General features: G+C 56.6%; 1 protein-coding gene across 20 annotated transcripts in view; it reads left to right on the top strand.

The window, feature by feature from the left end:
- The window catches only part of KRBA1 (KRAB-A domain containing 1), a 26,070-nt gene extending 7,947 nt beyond the window's left edge, over nt 1-18,123 (top strand). For 3 of the 20 annotated variants that reach the window (XM_072777092.1, XM_072777091.1, XM_072777078.1), the window contains exons 3-18: nt 366-515; nt 1,191-1,340; nt 1,980-2,138; nt 3,536-3,679; nt 3,816-4,010; nt 5,121-5,276; nt 5,883-6,101; nt 6,503-6,676; nt 7,034-7,225; nt 9,589-9,741; nt 10,289-10,477; nt 11,206-11,382; nt 11,470-11,601; nt 12,629-12,733; nt 13,432-13,593; nt 15,147-18,123. In XM_072777092.1, coding sequence (XP_072633193.1) covers nt 366-515; nt 1,191-1,340; nt 1,980-2,138; nt 3,536-3,679; nt 3,816-4,010; nt 5,121-5,276; nt 5,883-6,101; nt 6,503-6,676; nt 7,034-7,225; nt 9,589-9,741; nt 10,289-10,477; nt 11,206-11,382; nt 11,470-11,601; nt 12,629-12,733; nt 13,432-13,593; nt 15,147-16,054 — 3,365 coding nt within the window. In that variant the 3' untranslated portion in view covers nt 16,055-18,123. Of the gene's footprint in view, nt 1-22; nt 283-365; nt 516-1,190; nt 1,341-1,979; nt 2,139-3,535; nt 3,680-3,815; nt 4,011-5,120; nt 5,277-5,882; nt 6,102-6,502; nt 6,677-7,033; nt 7,226-9,588; nt 9,742-10,288; nt 10,478-11,205; nt 11,383-11,469; nt 11,602-12,628; nt 12,734-13,431; nt 13,594-15,146 lie in introns of those variants that run through there. The other 17 variants (XM_072777094.1, XM_072777093.1, XM_072777085.1 and 14 more) reach the window with 15 other exon arrangements.

Below are 18,123 nucleotides of genomic sequence, written 5' to 3'. Positions count from 1 at the left end.
CCGGCCCCGCTGACAAGTGACAGGAGGCGCGATCCAGGACCAAGCCAGTCCTGAATCAGCCAGGGCCTGCCAGGCCTTAGTCTCACCAACAAAATGAATGCCATCTGAGGTGATGGTCCAACAGCCTCAGACTGAACTGGGGGCCTCACTGATCTTTTGTTCCATCGTTGTTTTGATAGCCTGCCCCAGGGTTCTGGGTAAGATTCAGTTGGGGCACTCCAGAATGGGCGGAACACTGAGCAGCCTGGTCTCTGAGCATCTTGTGGCCCCACGGTTCTTGAGGTTTGGAGGACCACACAAACACACCTGTAAACAGGTGCCTGCGTGGTTGTGGTAGGTGGGTGGAGGCCGACTTCCATTCCCAGGGGGCTGTGCCTCCTTCTTTTCTTTCCCAGGGACAGCTGAGCGGCTCCCCCTCTCTGCCTTCTTGTCTCCTACGGAGCCTGGAGGAACCATGGAAGGCAGGAGCTATGCTGGTGAGGGACAGGAGCCTCCTAGGGGAGGAGGCCCCCTGGGTGAGTAATCTTGGCAGATGAGGGACAGGCCATTTTGGATATCCTGGTCCCCCTGGGCAACCTTGTCCCTTCCACTGTGTGGTCCTCAGCCCCTGGCTCTACTCCTCAGGGAATGCTGTGACCTCAGCCCTTGCCATGCTCTATACCCAAACCTCTCCGAGACCTTTCACCCTTTGCCCACTTCCTTCCCTGCCCCCCAGGCTGTGAACCTGGCACACTGTTGCCCATTGTATGCAAAGCCAGGAAGAAACCTGGGGTCACTCTTGGAGAGTGTCCCCTACTCAAGCCCTCTTCCTGCCACCCACCATGCAGAGCCAGCTGGCAGCTCCTGAGTGCTGCCACAGGGCTGACTTCTGGAGGCCTTGGATGGGGGATGTGGCCCACGGGCCTAGCCCTGGTTAGGCTGGGAGGGTAGGAGTGCCAGAGGGTCTGGCTGGTGGGAGGGAGCAGCTCTCCTTGGCATTCCCCTCAGAGAGGTACCGGGTACCGAGGGATAGTACCTGGAGTTCCCAGCCCCTGGTCCTGGCTGTCCCCTGGGGCAGATCCTTCTCACTTCAGGGACCTCAGTTTTTCCTTTGCTGCTACTCACGGGGTAAAAGGCTGGTTTGAAGTCGTGCGCAGAAGCGTCAGTGCCAAGCTGACAGAGGGCGTGGGGGTTCACTGTGGCCTCTCCAGCAGGAGGAGCACCCCCGCACAGCCTTCACCTCACCGCCCTGGTGCAGCTGGTCAAGGAGATTCCAGAGTTCCTGTTTGGGGAGGTCAGCCCAGAGGGCGAGAGTGGGAGTGGAGCTGTCAGCCTGGACGGGGAACGGGGCAGCCCTGACGGTAAGTCAGGTGAAGTGGAGTCGCAGCTGGGTGCCGGGTGCCTGCCTAGCCCCGGCCAGACCCTAGCTAGGGTCACCTGTTGCACAAATGCCCAGTAGCACGTCTGCCCCCAAGAAGGAATGGGTCATGGGTGAGACTGGCTCCTGGCCTTTCTCGTGCCCATTTCTCCAGGGCTTCAGCCACACCGTCAGGGCTGTGTGGCAGGTGAGGTCAGTCCCTGTTCTTAGATGAGGAGAGGAAGCTGTGCCCCATCAGCATGGCCAGTGGGGCCCAGTACCCCCCCCTCAGCCTGTGCTCCTCCCACATCACCAGACTCTCGGTCCTTAACCCTGCTCTGCTCAGCTGGTGCTTTCAGCTCTCAGACTGTACCTCCTCGAGATGTCTGTGCCCACCAGCCCTGGCCCTCGAGCCTGCTCAGTGGATGGTAGATGACCTAGAAAGAAAGTAGGGGTGAGGTGGTCTCATCAGAACAAGACTCTGAATCGATGTTTCAGAGCCGAGGAATGATGATGCAGAGGATGCTGACATCTGGGTCATTGTAATGGAACAGGGCAAGGAAGGCCCAGATGGGACAACTTTGGGGGCATACCCCTTGCTGGGCTTAAATCTAGCTTCGGGTGTCCTCTTCCTCCTCCCCAGTAGCAGCTGTGACCGTGGAGACTTGCCCTCTCGGAGGCTTGCTCAGCTGCCTTCCAGAAACACCTACTGGCTGGCCCAGCATGGCTGCCACATCCAGCAGCAGCTCATCATCCAGTGGCCTGCCTGGAGCCGGTGGACAGGGAAGCCCCCTCCCCATCAGTGAGTGTGACCCAGCGGGGCCAGGCCTCTGACCCTGGAGTCAGGCAGACTGGACTCTGTGCTCTCTTCATTGTTCCTGGAACTCAGTTTCCCTTATTGTTAATGGGGGCCAGCTCCCCAAAGAGTAGGACAAAGGCCCCTGTCTGTAGACCAAAGAGGAAGTGTGATGCTTGGCCCCTGAGCAGCCTCTCTCCCAGCCCTGCTTGCAGAGCACCGCAGGCCTAGGGAACATGCAGGCCCATCGGCACAGGAATACACTTGTGTGCACCTGCTCTGAGTCTCAGACCTTCTCACCAAGGCAGCCCCAAGAGCAGCAGAGGGCAAGGGCAGCCACTAGAATTTCTCTGTAGAGTCTGATTGTATTTTAAAAGATTCTTGCAAATTTTGTATTTGTTGGAATATCTGTTTTTTATTTAAAATATTTTATTTATTTATTTTTAAAGATTTTATTTCTTTATTTGACAGAGAGAGAGTGAGTGCACAAGTGGGGGGAGCAGCAGAGGGAGAGGGAGTAGCAGGCTCCCTGCTGAGCAGGGAGCCCGATGTGGGGCTCGATCCCAGGACCCTGAGATCATGACCTGACTGAAGGCAGACACTTAACTGACTGAGCCACCCAGGTGCCCCTATTTAAAATATTTTAAAATATTTAAATGGGTATGGACTAAAATTGGCACCCCTGAAAAACAGACCCCATTTAGCCCATGATTTTGGGTGTCCTCTGGCAGATTTGCTCTGCGGGTACATGTGCTGAAATTTGAGAAGCATGAGTACAAGATTGGGTCCTGCGTGTCAAGGCTGCTGGACTCACTTATTGAGCCAAAGTCAGAGGCTGGAACTGGGGGGTTCTGGGTTATTCAGAGCAAGCAGTCTTGGTGTTTAAAATATAATGCCTGTGCCAGGACAGACTCCTGGGACAAGCCTGCAGAGACTGACTCTGCCACAAATGCAAGTTTCTAGGACTTGGCTGCCCTTTGGGGATGGGATAGGGGGCAGGGACTGAGAGGCCTGCCCTCTATGGGGACCGATCTGGGGCAATTCCTCTCAGTCAGGAGCTAGGGTTAGAAAGACCTTTCTGAACAGATATATTCAGAACATTCCATCCTACAACAACAGAATACATAAAAAAAAAAAAATAAAAAAATAAAAAAAAAAAAAAAAAAAAAAAAAAAGAAAGACCTTTCTGTCTCTCCTTTTTTAAAAAAAGATTTTATTTATTTATTCATGAGAGACACAGAGAGAGAGAGAAAGGCAGAGATACAGAGGGAGAAGTAGGCTCCATGCAGGGAGCCCGATGTGGGACTCAATCTCGAGACTCCAGGATCACGCCCTGGGCCCAAGGCTGGCACCTTGGGGTTGAGCCACCCAGGGGTCTCCTCTTTCTGTCTCTCCTGTAACAGAAACTGCTGACAAACCAAGAGTTACAGAGAAGGAAGGCCCAGAAGCCCTAGCTGGGGAGCCCAGCCCTCCTACCTCTAGCTCCAGCAGGAGCTCCAGCAGGAAGAAGGAGAATGGAAAACAGGAGAGAGGGACTCTGGGGACAGGTGAGAGGCTGGCTCTGCTGAGAGTGGGGTGTGCCCTGAAGCTGAGCGGGGAAGGGAAACAGGTATGCTCAGTTCACACAGGTGTGTCAGGCCCCCTGACAGCCCTATGCAGCAGGTGTTGTGCCTGTTCACACAGGTGGTCTTGCAGGTGCCATAGGACTCTCTCCTGGGAACAGCCCCCTGGAAGGCCTTATCAACTGCCTGAAGGAAATCCTCATGCCTGGGCCCCAGAACCCTGAGGTGTCTCCAGGCTTGCCACCTCCTGTCCCTGGCCAGGGCACCTCTCAGCTAACCAGAGTGGAGCTGGGGCCTGGGAGCCCACCCTGGGAAGGTGAGTCCCTGGGGACCTGTCTCCTCAGGCCAAGGTTTCTGAAACCTCTGAAAGGCTCGAATTGTCTTTTTGTAGCTGTTTCTCTGTAAGTACAATGTCTTCCCAAAGGAACCTTCCCAACACACCTGCTCCACTATTTCCTATTTCCTATTTCCAGATCCAGGTGGCTTTCTTAGCAGAATGACATTTGGTCAGCTGGTAGAAGGAAACTCAAAAATACTTTTCCCTGGATCCTTTTGTGATTTTTACTTGTCCTAATATGGAACCTCTCAGGAGGAGCTGCTGAATGTCACTTTGCATTGACTCTAAGTGGGTGTGTAGAGTCGGCAGGGGGTGGGGGGGACTGGGTGGTGCAGTGGGGGCAGGAGCCCCGTCCTAGAGCCTGGTGCCTGTTAGCTGCAAAGACTAGGAAAGCCTCCTGAAGCTTTTGAGGCTTGGTTTCCCCATCTGTAAAAGGGGATACTTGTTCCCACCTTCAGGTACAGTGAGGCTAGGATACAGTAATATACATGTGTGAGTGAGTGTGAGAAAAGCCTCGTCCTCTGCAGAGAGAAGCTCTGCTTGGGGCACAGGGAACCAAGGGCAGATAGGGACCTGTCAGCTCACTTCCTTTCCCGTGTGCTGGCAGGGACGCCACGTGCCCTGCCTTGGTACTGTGCTCTCACATCTTCCCTCCCTCCAGCTGTCTGGTTTGGGTGTGAAAACAGGTTGTTTTTTTTTGTTGTTGTTGTTGTTGTTTTGTTTTTTTTAGATTTATTTATTTATTTATTATAGAGGGAGGTGGTGAGGAGAGGGGCAGAGAGAGAGGGAGAAAGAGTCTTAGACAGACTCCTCGCTGAGTGTGGAGCCAGACCCAGGACTCTATCCCATGACCCTGAGATCATGACCTGAGCAGAAACCAAGAGTCAGGTGCTCAGCCGCCTGTACTGCCCCTGCGCCCCGGGACAGGCATTTATAAACCAAACACCAAGAAGACAGTGGCCTGTGCAAGTCTAAGTGAGTTGCAAAAAGACCCACATTTCCAGATTTCTGGCCCCTACCTGGATTGTCTACCTTTTGTTGTTTGTTGTGACTGGGCTCAGGGTGAAAATATGTTCCTGTTTCCTACAGTGAAGACAGAGGCAGTTTCTGGGGCTTGTCCCCTTCAGGGTCTGCTGAACTGTCTGAAGGAGATCCCGGAGGCTCCTCACAGACGTTCCGGCCCCTCAGGAGTGAGGGACCCACAGCTGCAGGAGGATCCAGGGGCCTGCCAAAGGAATTCTGGAGGTAAATGCCTGTGGCTGGGCAGGAATGGCCCCAGGGCCATCCCCCCTCCCCTGCTCCAAGCAGGGCTCCGCATCAGGCCCTCAGGCCCTCACCTCCTGTGTAGGTCAGAGATGCTACGTTAGGGACTCTCCCTGTAGACGGAGCTGGGCATGTAGGAGGTGTTTCATCTGTCCGTGTTCATGATCCAGGTTGGCTGTTAGAGGAGAGCTAAAAGTTCCAGAAGGGAGGAAGTGTAGGCAGGGGAGGCTGAGAACAGTGCTGGCCCCACAGACCCTTGGGGCATACTTTTGAATTGGGCGTTCTTGTCATGTTGTTATGTTTATGTGGACTGGGGTAGCATCTCCATACACCGCAGCTTCTCACACTGCTGATAAAGGTGAGTTGAGACAGGCTCACCAGCCTTGGAGGAAAGATTTGGTGCCACCTGAGGAAGCCGATGTGACATCTCTCAGTAGAAGCCTCTGGAGGCACCCCAGAGGGGCCAGGGCACGATGGGAGGGTGAGTTGCTGGTGTTTAATGGGTGACCGCCTTGGGGCTAGAGACTGCTGTGGAGGCCAGGGGCTTTGGTCCTGACCCTATAAAGGTCTCATGGGGTCTTCCCACAGGGCCCCGACCCCTCCAGACCCCTCCTCCTGGCCCTGGTCCTGGAGCTAGCCATGTGCTGTCTGTGGTGAAGATGGAAGATGGCTGGACCCAGAGCCCCCTGGCTCCTGCATCCTGTCAGCTCAGCAAGTGGACCCACAGCCCCTCTGCCACCAGCAGCCAGGGGGGTGACAGAGAGACCAGAGGGGGCCAAGTGCCCAGCTGGAGCCCCGTAGCTCAAGGTGAGGCCTGGGAGCATCTCTCAAGTCTTCCAGTGGGATTCTCGGCCCCACCGAGGCTCTGCTGGCTAATGGAGGGAGGACCTGGCTGTCCTTCTCAGGCAGTGACTTCCCCTCTGTTCACCCATAGCCGCCTCATCCAGCAGCCTTCCACTGTAGATACTCTTGTTTTACAGAGATTTCCTATCTGTCAGGAAGCTGGCCCCACTACATAATGTGTGGGTCTGTCCACCCGGCCCCTGGGCTGGGGTACAGATCATGTCATTACCCTGCAGGACCAGAGAGCTAATCCATGTCTCCCTCAAGGGTGTTATCCCTGAAGAAGGCAGGTTGGGGCAGCCAGCCTAGGGCTGGGCCAGGGGAATGTGCCTGAGATGGTGATAGAGCCATCTCCCCTGTACCAGCCAGCAGTGCCTCGAGCTCACCCCTGGAAGCCCTGGAGGCCTGTCTGAAGGGCATTCCCCTGAGTGGGTCGTTACCTCCCCAGCCGCCGGCAGCCTCTGGATTCCAGAGCTCTCAGCCAGGAGACCCCGGGTCCCAGAGGCCCCAGCTGCAGTCCTGTAGATCACACAGTGAAGGTAAATGGGGCCCTGGGCTCAGGGTGCTGAGGACGCCGGTGGGTCCCCCGCTTCTCATCCTGGGCCTCTGGAGGTGCATGGCCTTCCTAGCTTCTCACTGATGCCTCTCCCCAAACAGTTCCAGAGTGTGGTGGGAGCCACTTAAACTCTTCTGGTCTGCCGCCCCCTCTGAGGGCTCTTACTTGCTTTCCAGCCCCATGAGACAAACATATGGGTTCATGTGGGTTTAACTAGTGCTTGAGCCACTAAGCTAAGGGGAGACCCTGTGCGAGATCCTCTGGGGTAGGTGTCCTGGGTGCCCACCCATAGCCCAGGGCCCAGGGGACCGCCTGGCTAATGGCTTTCTCCTGATGTCAGCTGTGCTGTTTCCTGCAGAGGTGACTGTGGGGCCTCTTCTGGCTCTGAGTCTGCAGGGCTATGTGAGAGGCAGCCCTGTCCTCCCCTCAGGTCCCCACAGCACCCCTCCCAGCTTCTCCTCATCCAGCAGCACCGATGGGGACCTGGATTTCCAGAGCCCTGGGGGCAGCCAGGCGCGTCCGCCTGGAAAAGGTGAGCTGGCTGGCCTGAGGCTGGGGTCAGTCCTGGGGAAGGACGAGAGGGCCCCCTGCCCGCCATCATGTCGGACCCAACCAGCCCAGGCTGCTGTGCCCTCTGGAGCAGAGCCGGGGGTGTTGTGGCAGGAGCAGACACAGGGCTTGTTGCAGGGCGGCAGTGGGTCAGGGCGGGGGTGGAGGGGTGGAGGATCTGTTTTAGTGACTTGGCTCAGAAGGGGTAGGACAACATCTAAGATCCTTTAAAAAATAGAAGGTCATCTCCTTTGTGACAACTCTTTCCTTATCCCAGACACAAGGAAATGCCTATAACATCAAACTGATGTTTCCAACTTAGGAAAAAATGTCCTGAGTTCATGTAAAACCACCCTAAGGAATGTCTCTGGTGACCCATGTCTCTCCTCAGCTTCCCGCGTGGAGGTGTCCATGGTGAGCTGTCACACCTCTTTGGAATCTTGCAGGACTCTCTAGTGTCCCCTCTTGACCTTTGCCCCCACTCGAATCTTTGAGTGCTCTTGGTCTGCCTTGTCCACAGACACCCGGTCCCCTGCTGCTCGCCTCCAGACCTTGCGTCATGTGTTGTCTGCAAAAGGCCTGGAGCTGCCCCCAGGACTCTGCCCCCGGCTGGCTGGAGCCTACAGAGCAGCGCTGGGGCCCCCCTGGTGCCCGTGGCAGCCTGGACTCCTGCGCCCGGCCCTGGCTGGCTCTGGCTGTGGGGGCTTTTTCCTCCCCAAGTGCAGCCACCTTTTCTTTTTTAACTTTTAGGGTTTTTAAAATTTTTTATTTATTCATGAGAGACACACAGAGGGAGGCAAGGACACGGGCAGAGGGAGAAGCAGGCTCCATGCAGGGAGCCTGATGCGGGACTTGATCCCAGGACCCCAGGATCATGACCTAAGCCAAAGGCAGACGCTCAACCACTGAGCCACCCAGGTGCCCCAAGTTTTGGTTTTTATTTTTATTTTTATTTTATTTTATTTTATTTTATTTTATTTTATTTATTTATTTATTTATTTATTTATTTATTTAAAGATTTTATTAATTTATTCATGAGGGACACACAGAGAGAGAGAGAGGCAGAGACACAAGCAGAGGGAGAAGCAAGCTCCACACAGGGAGCCCGATGTGGGACTTGATCCCAGGACTCCAGGATCATGCGCTGGACCAAAGGCAGGCGCTAAACTGCTAAGCCACCCAGGCGTTCCAAGTTTTGGTTTTTAATAGGTGATCACAGGGTTTTGTTCAAAAGCTGCAAACGGTTATAGAGGAGAGATGCTGTCACCCCCCACCCTTATCCCCACCCCAAGTCACCACAGCTGAGTTCTCTTACCTTTCAGAGGCATTCCCTGCATGGCCCAGTGCTGGTTCCCTCACACAGCCAGTAGTGTTATATACACACCTCCACCCTGCTTTTTATTTTACCATTTACCTTTGGCATCTTCCCGAATTTTCTCTGCATGTTTCTTGAACACTGGCAGCACCCCGTTCCTCCGAACCGCTGCGCAGTGTCCATCCATAGGGGTTAGCATGGTGCTTGTTTGCACAGCTCCCGTTGGTGTACTTTGCTTTCTAAATAACGCAAACCACAGGAGAGTTCATGCTGCCTTCTACAAGCTTTCAGCCCAGCTCCCTGTGCTGCCTTAGAACTCAGGGTAACTGCATTTGGGGTCTCTTATAGTTGAACTTTGCTGTTCCAGCCCCATGCCGCAGCCTGAAACTCCCATTCTCTCTCTCTATGCCCTGTCAGCCCCGCGTCAGCAAACGCATTCAGGAAAGAATGTGTCCACCATGTCAGCTCATGTAGAAGGGGCTTTTCCTTTTTTGGACTTCTGGTTCATCTACTTCCAGCTGCTTCTACAGCTCTGTCACTAGAAATGGGATATTTGTGATTTTTTTTTTTCTCAAGTTGCGACCACACTAGTGTTGGCCTTCTCAGCTTGCTACATCATACCTGTGGTGAGGGCACCTGTAGTGTTTCCCTCTGACCAGGCAAGGGAGCCTTATGGCATTTGGTCCTCTGTGGCCGGGGCAGCATGGTGGCAACCATCCCAAGGTGGAGCAGGGTGTCATGAGGGAGCCCAGCCTGTGCCTGTGTCTGATCACCCCTGTCACCGCCCACTGACCAGGCTCTGTGGAGATGGCTGGGACAGGTTTCTTTCTTTCAGGGCCAGGCCAAGGAGGCCTGCCCAGAGCCAGGACTGACCCGTGTTTGGGCCCAGGTGCCTGGCGTGACAGGTCCAGTGCCCTGTGCCTCCTCCCATGGCCCCAGCTTCCCTGGACATGAGGATGTAGACAAGGCTCCTGGGCTTTGTGGAGGCTGACCTCTGACTACCCAAGATTGCAAATGTTGGGTTTTCACAGGAAGCCCAGTGGGAAGCTCCCCGCTCCAGGGCCTGGAGAACTGTCTCAGAGAGATACCAGTGCTCAGGCCACAGTCAGCCTTGTCCTGGTCTTCAGCAGGGGACAGGGGGCCACAGAGAACAGAGCCCAAGAACTGGACGGCGGACAAGGAAGGTAAAGCACGGCTTCCCCAGCATCTGAGCAGGGAAAGACGACTCTTGCCCTGCCAGTGCCAGCCCTGCTTCCCCATGCAGCTGGCAGGCCCACAGCCAGCCCTCAGAGGAGAAGATGCTCTGGAAATGGCCTGGGCAGAGGCTTGTGTGAGGCCATGAAGCCAAAGGGCGTGGCCAGCATCTGGGTGGTAGGTGGAGGCAGGGCAGGATACCCAGCCCCACTGTCTGCTGCTCCAAGTCCAGGCCTGAGCCAGGGCCTTGGCAGTGGAGTATCTTTCAATCCTGGCTGTGTTGTCCCCGTGTACCTTGGTCCAGAGCAGTGGCTGAGCTGGGGGGCCTCCAGGAGTCCAGGGGGCTGGGTATGGGATAAACAAGTCCTGGGAGATTGGGGGCGGCTCCCGGGAACACCTATAGGGCTGGCGTGCATCCCACAACTGGAGCTCCTGTGCCCAAGAAGCCAACAGGGGCAGAAGCTGTCCTCTGTCCAGTGTCTTCTTGCATCCATGCCCCACAGGGCTGACAGGCCTCTTGGCTTCTCATTCAAACAGGGCTGAGAGGCGAGGCCTGTGAGCCAGCCCACCTGGGACAGGGGCAGGGAGAGGCCCCCACCAGGAGCTTCCGGCTGGCCAGCCCACAGGCACTCACCTCTAGCAGCGTCCCCGTCCCTGTGTGCTACCAGCGAGGGCTCAAAGACCCCGGGGCCCCCAGGCCGGGGCCATGGAGATGGCTCCAAGATGGTGAGCTGACATCTGCCCTGGTATTTGGTGGCACGTCTTCCCTCCCAGTAAAATCTTCGACGAGGGACTAGATTTCCTGTCCATCTCCTCTGTCCCTCACATTGCAGCCCAGTGCCCCTGGCTGCAGTGCCCTGAGGTGTGCTGGAGGAAGACCAGAAACTCGATCGCTGAAAGGACAGGGGAGGATGGTTTCCCTGCAGCCACCGGGTTTCTCTGGGAGACGACTGATTATCTGCTTTGTTGTAGCTGCTGGGGTGGTGGGGTCTCCCTCTGCTGCTGCTCCTGTGCACTTGGAGCCGTGTTCCTTCCTGGGCCTGCTGGAGCAGGCTGGCAGGGTCTGACTCATCTGGATAAACGTGGTGTTTCTAAATGTTCCCAGAAGAAAAAACGGTCCCTGGGGGGCTTCCCGTGGATGTGACTGAGTCTCTGCTCTTGGACCACTAGTCCCGAGTGAAGTGCCTGCCTCTAATCCTGGGGCCTGTCTGGAACCAGTCTGTTAGAGGCTGGTACCAGGGACTTGAGACTTCAGGAATGTTCCCCACTGGCTTTCTAGAGCAGCTGGGAAACTGGCAAGGGCGAGAGCTGTTCAGGGTCTCCCCGAGCTTGTGTGGGGCCATTAGCTGACCTGAAGGGGGACCAGCTCTGCATGCCTGTTCATGAAGGCAGAGGGTCCTCCTGACCACCGCCAGGCTAAGGGATAGAATGTTCTTCTGTTGTCATTTGCCCAGGGGCAGCCATGAAGCCCTCCCCACTCCACTGTCTGGAGAACTCTCTGAAGGGGATCTTGCCTGGGAGGCCCCTGCGCTTTGCCTGCTTGGCAGGTCCCAGCCCCAGCCCCAGCCCCGGCTCCAGCTCTAGCTTCAGCAGCTCAGAAGGAGACGAGCTCTGGCAGCTGTTCCCACAGGGTGAGTTTGCGGGGGACAGAATAGGCCAGGGAGCCATCCCTGCTGGGGGATGTAGCCACTGCTCTGACACCAGCTCTGTGTTGCCAGAGAGGGACCGCCTTCCCGGCTACAAGGGTCCTGGCCCTCTGTCCCCGCGCCCTGGCGGCGCCCCCACTGGCAGCAGCCCTGGTGAAGGCCCAGGGAGAGCAGAGCCTGGGGACCACTGCGGCCTCAATGCAGGTGAGCGCGGGGGCTCCTGAGAGAGGGCCTGGATTCTCGCTTTGCCTGGCTCTTGTCATAGTTGTCTACTATTGTCATGCTTGAGTTCCCTGTAAGTTGTGCTGTGTCTGTGAGAGAAGGTAGGACATAGGATCCCAGGATTGTTAAACAAGTGAGCTTCATTAGATGGCAATGAACTTAAGGTGTGTACATTCTCTCTGACACTACACATTGTATGCGCTAATAACATCTATATGCATATATACTATCGGTCCCAGCCTGTCAGTAGTGACACTCTCAGCGAGGGATGCCTGAGGCACTTGCCCAGCCCATGTCCCTCGTAGGGGGCCCCATGGACGTTTACCATCCCTGGGGCTAGTCCTTGTGCTTCTTATGACCATTGGACATATGTAAGCAAAAGCCATTAGGGAACTTCGAGGAATGGGATTTATTACCCACAGTCCCTGAGGGGCACATGGGGTGGTCGCAGCTAGAGAGCTAGAGGAAAAGCAGGCATGGACCTGGGACTCTGCCTTTATTTGGCTCAAGGGTGGGGTGTCTGGGTTTGGCGGGTTCACTCTTTACCAGTGAATTTAAAGCATCAGAGCAGGAATTAGGGGCACAGCGAGGGAGAAGCGGGATTGCTCAGGTGGCCGGTTATCTAAAGCTGTGTCACCCTGGGCCTTCTGAAAGAGGGATATCTATGGGTCGGCAGCCTGGTTCCCTGTTGGGTGGGTTTGTGAGTCACCATGTCACGCAGCTGGCGATGTTTGTCTGAGATGGGTGTCTTCTGAATGGATAGCCCACCGATCAAAGGTTCAAGTCAGGCACTTGCGCTGCGTGTCCACACGTATGTATGTATGTAAGACGATGATGGTGATAGTAATGTGCATTTTCAAAATTTGAAAACAAATGAAAACTGTGTCAACAGTGAGGTTCGCCCACCTGGGAGGATTTAGAGGTTGTCCTGTCAAGAATGCCAGAAATGTGTCTGCTCTCCCAGGCAGCCTGGCTCCTTAGTCCAGGCCTGACCCAGTGTGTCTCCCAGCAGGAAGAGCAGAAGAAAAGACAGGAGGCAGGTCCCAGTTGCCCTGGAGAAACGTGTACCCGGAAACCCCGGGCCGGCCTGGCCCTCTGGGCAGTGCTGGAGGAGGTAAAAGTGGGATAATAGTTAGGGAAGGGAACTCCCCACCTACTCAGGCCAGTGGCTCTATGTGGTCCTTGGCTCCTGCACAGGCCCGGCCGTACCGGTGTTCCTCATGGCTCAGTGGGTCTAGTGGGACATGGCAGAGGGGGCTGGGCACAGAGCAGTTTCCCACGGCCTGCGGGCCACCCCCAGCATGGGGCCTGCAGATCACCGCCCTCTCCATCTGCCGCTTCTGGCCCCCTGCAGTAGAGCTAGAAGTGTCACACCCTTGCTGTGGAGGACTCCAGAAGAGTCCAGTCCACCCTCATCACACCTGCCCCGGGGGCCCATCAGCCAGGGTTGGACTCCCTGATGGGCCCAGTGTATCTGTCTTGCATCCTATTTAACCATTGTTTGAAAGGCTGAAAGTTCAATTTTTTAAAAAAATTGAAGACTATTTATTTGAGAAAGAGCACATGCATGCAAGCAGGGGGTACGGGGGAGAGGAGGGAGAGAGACCAGCAGACTCCACGCTGAGTGCAGAGCCTGACTTGGGGCTCCGTCCCAAGACCCTGAGATCATGACGAGTCCCAATCCAGAGTCAGATGCTTAAGTGACTGAGCCACTCAGGCGCCCTGAAAATTCAGTTCTTTTGAGGCTCTGTCCCAATATCCACGCATCAGAGTGGGTCTCCACAACTCAGGTGGTCTGTGCTCTTTCTACAGGGGCAGCTGTGAACCCCTGCCCTGCCCCTCAGCCAGAGAAAAGGCCCGGGCCGGGCCCCAGCAAGCTTCTTGGATCTGCCCACGGTCCCCTGTCCTGGAAGCCCAGGGTCAGTGAAGAATCCAGGGGTCTGGGGCCTGGAAATGGAAGACCAGGTGTTACAGGTGAACCGGTGGCTTCAGGAGCGCTGAGGGCACAGGGTGGTGGGCAGGGGGTCAGCGTCTACAGTGGTCACCCATCTTCCTTCCCTCCTGCTCAGCTCCTCACGGGGCAGGCTAGCCAGAAGCCTGGGGAAAGCTTTTACCTAGCACCCCTGCAGGCTTATTCGGGTCACAGGTAGGAAGGGTCTCACCTTGAACTTCAGGTTGCTGTTTTGTTCAGTGTTTTCCTACAGAAATAGCTGGCTTTTTCATCAAAGCCCACGGGTACTTTTTAGAAGCAAGGATACCAGGGTAGATAATGCCCAAAATCAAAGTCTGGCGTTTGAGGAGACTTTTCCCGAGAGATGAGGAAACAGGCCCAGTAATGGTGAGCGACTTGGCCAGGGCATCCCAGGAGCCAAGAGCTGGGCTTCTGTGTCACACCTGCCATGAGGAAGCTCCTCACTGTACACTTGGAGGCCCGGAAGGGGTGTGTGGGCCCGGAGGGGGTGTGTGGGGCTTGGGCTCCAGCTCCCTGTGGGACCCACACCCAGACCCTCCCACCGGCAGCTTAGTGGGGCCCCAGTGCTGGCTCCCAGGTTCTGCTGCTCTGAACGTGCAGTGCTTTCCTGAGAGCACTGAGCTGTCCTGAGGTGACCCCGCCCCTTGCCTCCTGCTCAGATAGAAGTGTACCTGCCACGCAGCCAACATCTTTGCCCTTAGCTTAGCTCCTTCCTGGAGAACCTGGCCAGGTAGCACTCCAGCCCCTCTGTGGTGCTCCAGGATCCACTTCTCTGTTTGAAGCCTGGAAGTACAGAGACGGGGGCAGAGCTGGGTTGGGGTGCAGATGGGAGGGGGGCAGGGCTGGGCTGGGGTGCAGAGAAGGAGGGGAAAGCAGGCTACCCCACCAGTCCTTGGTAGTAGCAGGGCTTTCTTGTGAGGTTTGCCTAGGGTGGAGGCCAGTTCCAAGAGGCCTTACAGCAAAGGATTAGGTGATTTAAAAAAAAAAGTAACTTAAGATCTAAAATCTTGTGACTCTGACCTCAGAATGGAGGGGTAGAGGTCAGGAGGGATGTGCTGATGACCAGCAGCCCTGGGTACTGACCAGCCCCCTGCTCACCGCACTAAAAGCCTCCCTGCCCCAGGCCGATCTGACCATCCTGGGCTCCTCTCCCACAGGCTCTCTGGCCTTGGCCCCCTGCTGTCCACTGAGCATTTCCAGACCCAGCCTAGTGACACGGTAGGGCAGGGTTAGGTGGTCTGGGATGCCACTTACTCTCAGAGGTGTCACAGAGAGCTGCTGAACCTTTTCCTAGAAGGTGGGCAGGCCATTTACCATCCTAGGAGAGTTTGAGACCCAGGCTGTGGTTTATCCTGTCCATGAATTTGGGGAGCAGCCAGGAGATGTGCCACCTTTGATGTCATGAGCACTGGCATCGACATTCCCAAGCCCGAGTTACTTCGTCCCATATGAGGCTGGGCCTTAGTGGGTGGGGAGGATGCTGAAGGGGCCCCCCAGGGGGAGACAGCTCTGACAGCCCAGGAACTCTCATCTCGTGTCCCTGCTCTGGTTTTAGCAAGGACGCACGGGAAGCCGCCTCCCAGAGGTCTGCCTGAGCCACCCCCTGTGGCTGCCATCCCTCCGGCTTTGCCTCAGGCGCCCCCGCAGTCCTGCCCCTGCGGAAGTGGTCTGCAGCCAGAGCTCCGCAGCCTTGGCGCCGCCCTCTCAGAGAAGCTGGATCGGCTCGCCACGGCCCTGGCAGGCCTGTCTCAGGAAGTAGCCACCATGAGGACCCAGGTGGATCGGCTCGGGAAGCGCCCCCGTGGCCCTGGGTCCAAGTGCCAGGCTTCCTGGCCATGGGCCCCCTCCCGGGGACCTCGCTGGTCTAACGGCCCTGCTCACAGACACCTGCCCTATTGGAGGCAGAAGGGCCCCACCAGGCCAAAACCAAAGATCCTGCGTGGTCAGGCGGACAGCTGCAGGGCCGGTGACGCCTCGGGCCTCTCCAGGAGGTTCCGCCCAGTATCTCAGCTGCCGCCAGATGCCCCCATGGCAGAACCTTCTGGGCCCAGCTCCAGCCCTTCCCAGCAGCCTCTCTCCTCAGCACGCTGCTGCTGTGCTGGGGTGCCTGTGCCTGCCTCCCTTGGACACACGGGGGGTCACCAGAGTCCGCCCCTCCTTTCATTGCCTACTGCCTTACCCCCACAGATGGCTTCTCTCACAACCAGGGGAGATGCAGAGCCACGGTTTTCAGCAGTGGTGCCACCTGGGACCCTCAGCTGGCCCAAGGATGCAAGCAGCCTGATGGCAGGGGTCCAGAGAACCTGCGAGGAGGAACTGTGGGTCCCGAGGCGGGGGACCCCTAGCCACCTTCTTCAGCAGCTTGGTCCTGCTGATGATGTCCCGACCCTGGCCCCTTCTCCTAGGGGCTGTCCCACCCCCTCAACCTGCTCCAGCCGAACCTTCCCCGCTTCCGGGCCGTGAGGGGGCTGGGTGTTCTGCCACTGGCCTGACCAGCCCTGACCCCAGGACGCTGTTTGCTCAGGGAGGCCACTCTTTGGTGTGCATCTCAGCCACGCCTCTGGCCTTCTTGGCTCAGGTTCATTCAGATGCTGCTTCCCCAGCTTGTCCTTCCCACTGGGACAGCCCTGGCTTGCAGGTGGCTGGGGTGCCCGCGCGTATATGCATGCCACGTTTTCCTGGCTGCTCCAGCGGCTGCCCTGCCTCCTCGCAGCTGCCCTTCCTGGGCTCAGCACTAAGGAGGGCTCAGCTCTCCCTTTCCTGGTCAAGAGGGGCTGTGGGTTTTCTTTGGAGAGAAACCTGCCCCTTGGTTGATGCTGGATTTGCCTGCAGAGTCTAAGTGGAGAAGTAGGGGTACCAAGGGAAAGGCCCTCAGCTTCTTGGAAGGGGCGCGGGTGCAGCTGGACCAGGGCCGCCGTCGGTTCTGTGACCAGGATGAGCACCCAGTGGGCTCATCTGCCTGCCTTTGTGCACCCTCGAGGGAATTCAGTCTCTGGAAAGGTGGGAAGGTCAGCTGTGGAACGGAATTCCCAGATGGGCCCTTGGGTGAGCAGTGCACGTTCCGGGGCCCACGGACCACAGCACAGGTAGTCATTCATGGCCTGGAGGCCACAGTCTAAGGTCAGGGTGGCGGCAGGGCAGGTGCCTGCTGAAGCAGTGAGGGAGAGTCTGCCCCAGGGCTCCCTCCCACTGTCACTGGTCTGCTTGTCCACCCCCGTACGCACGACTCGGGATACTGCCTCTGTAGGGACCTTGTCGGACTCAGCTCATGCTGACGCCCTCACTGTGACTTGACCTTCCTGCTGTTAGGTGCTGGGACTTAGGACTTCAACATGAATTTTGGGGGCACAGTTCAAACCCTAACACGTGTAAGAGACTGGGTTATGCCTTCTTGAATTCATCTTGGGAGAAGTGAGCATGGCTAAGGCGTCTCTAGGCCAGAAGGACCTGCCTCATGTCCTACCCCAGGGTCAGCTTGTTCCCCCCAGGCTCACGTTCCCACTTCCATCCTTATTAAATGTGAGGAATCCTCGGGAACTGTCTGTGTCCAGGTTGCTGAGGCAGGGCCACCCTGCTGAGCTGATGTGGTCAGCTCTGCTGTCAGGGAACACAGGTGCCACTGCAGAGGTGCAGGCCGGCTCCAGGCCCTACAGGGGCTGTAGCCCCATGGCACAAGCAAGGTCCTGTGGCTGCTGTGCCTGGTCAGGGGACTGGGGACGCACACAGGGCCAGGCCCATGCTCCTGGTCGCCCCTCTGGAAGCAGCACCTGCTGAGGTGGGAGGGAAGGGAGAGGACCTGGGGCTGACAGTCTGTCATGGAGTGGGGCGGGGTGGGATGTGCCGGGAAGCATTGAAATGTTTCCAGGTCAGGAGTAAGTCCTAAGATGACTGTCTCAGAAGCTGAGGTCTAGAAGATCACAGTAGTAAGATGTTTAGAATAGGCAGTCTCTTCACATCTAGCCATACTTGATAAAAGAATAAGGAACAGAAAACTTCTAGACTTTCCATTCAAAGACCTCAGGAAGAGGAGTCCGTTGCTTTTCAGGCTTCAGGGACCATGGAAAGGGTAGGACAGGGCTGGGAGGGGACGAAGGGTGCAGTCAGCAGGAAGAGGTTTTGTGCACTCCTTCTCCCCCCTTCTCAGCAGCGGTCATGGGGGTGGCCCAGCACCCACCTTTGAATGGCATCTTAAGGTTTTGTTTGTGGACCTCCTGAGTATCAGCCATCACTCAGACCCTGCGCGGCAGGCGTAAAGGAGCAAACGAGCTCAGAGGGTATAAGTGACTTTGCATTTGCACAGCTTGTCCTTGGCAGAGCCTGCAGGGGCACCCCTGTCGGTGCTTGGCAGCGGGGCACGCGCCCTCCTCCGCTGGGTGACCCTCCTGCCAGCCTTCACCTGTACTGCAGACAAGGATGTTCAGGGTGAGCCCGGTCTGGGTGGTCCAAATCCAATCCCACCGTACATGAAGTTTAAGTTTTGTTTTTTTTTTTTTAAGAATGTGGAAAACAAGTAATAAAATGAACAGTAAGAA

This window comes from Canis lupus, chromosome 15, assembly GCF_048164855.1.
Source record: "Canis lupus baileyi chromosome 15, mCanLup2.hap1, whole genome shotgun sequence".
Classification (NCBI taxonomy): Eukaryota; Metazoa; Chordata; class Mammalia; order Carnivora; family Canidae; genus Canis; species Canis lupus.
The sequence above is the reverse complement of the archived record's forward strand: the minus strand, read 5'-3'. Positions and strand labels throughout refer to the sequence as shown.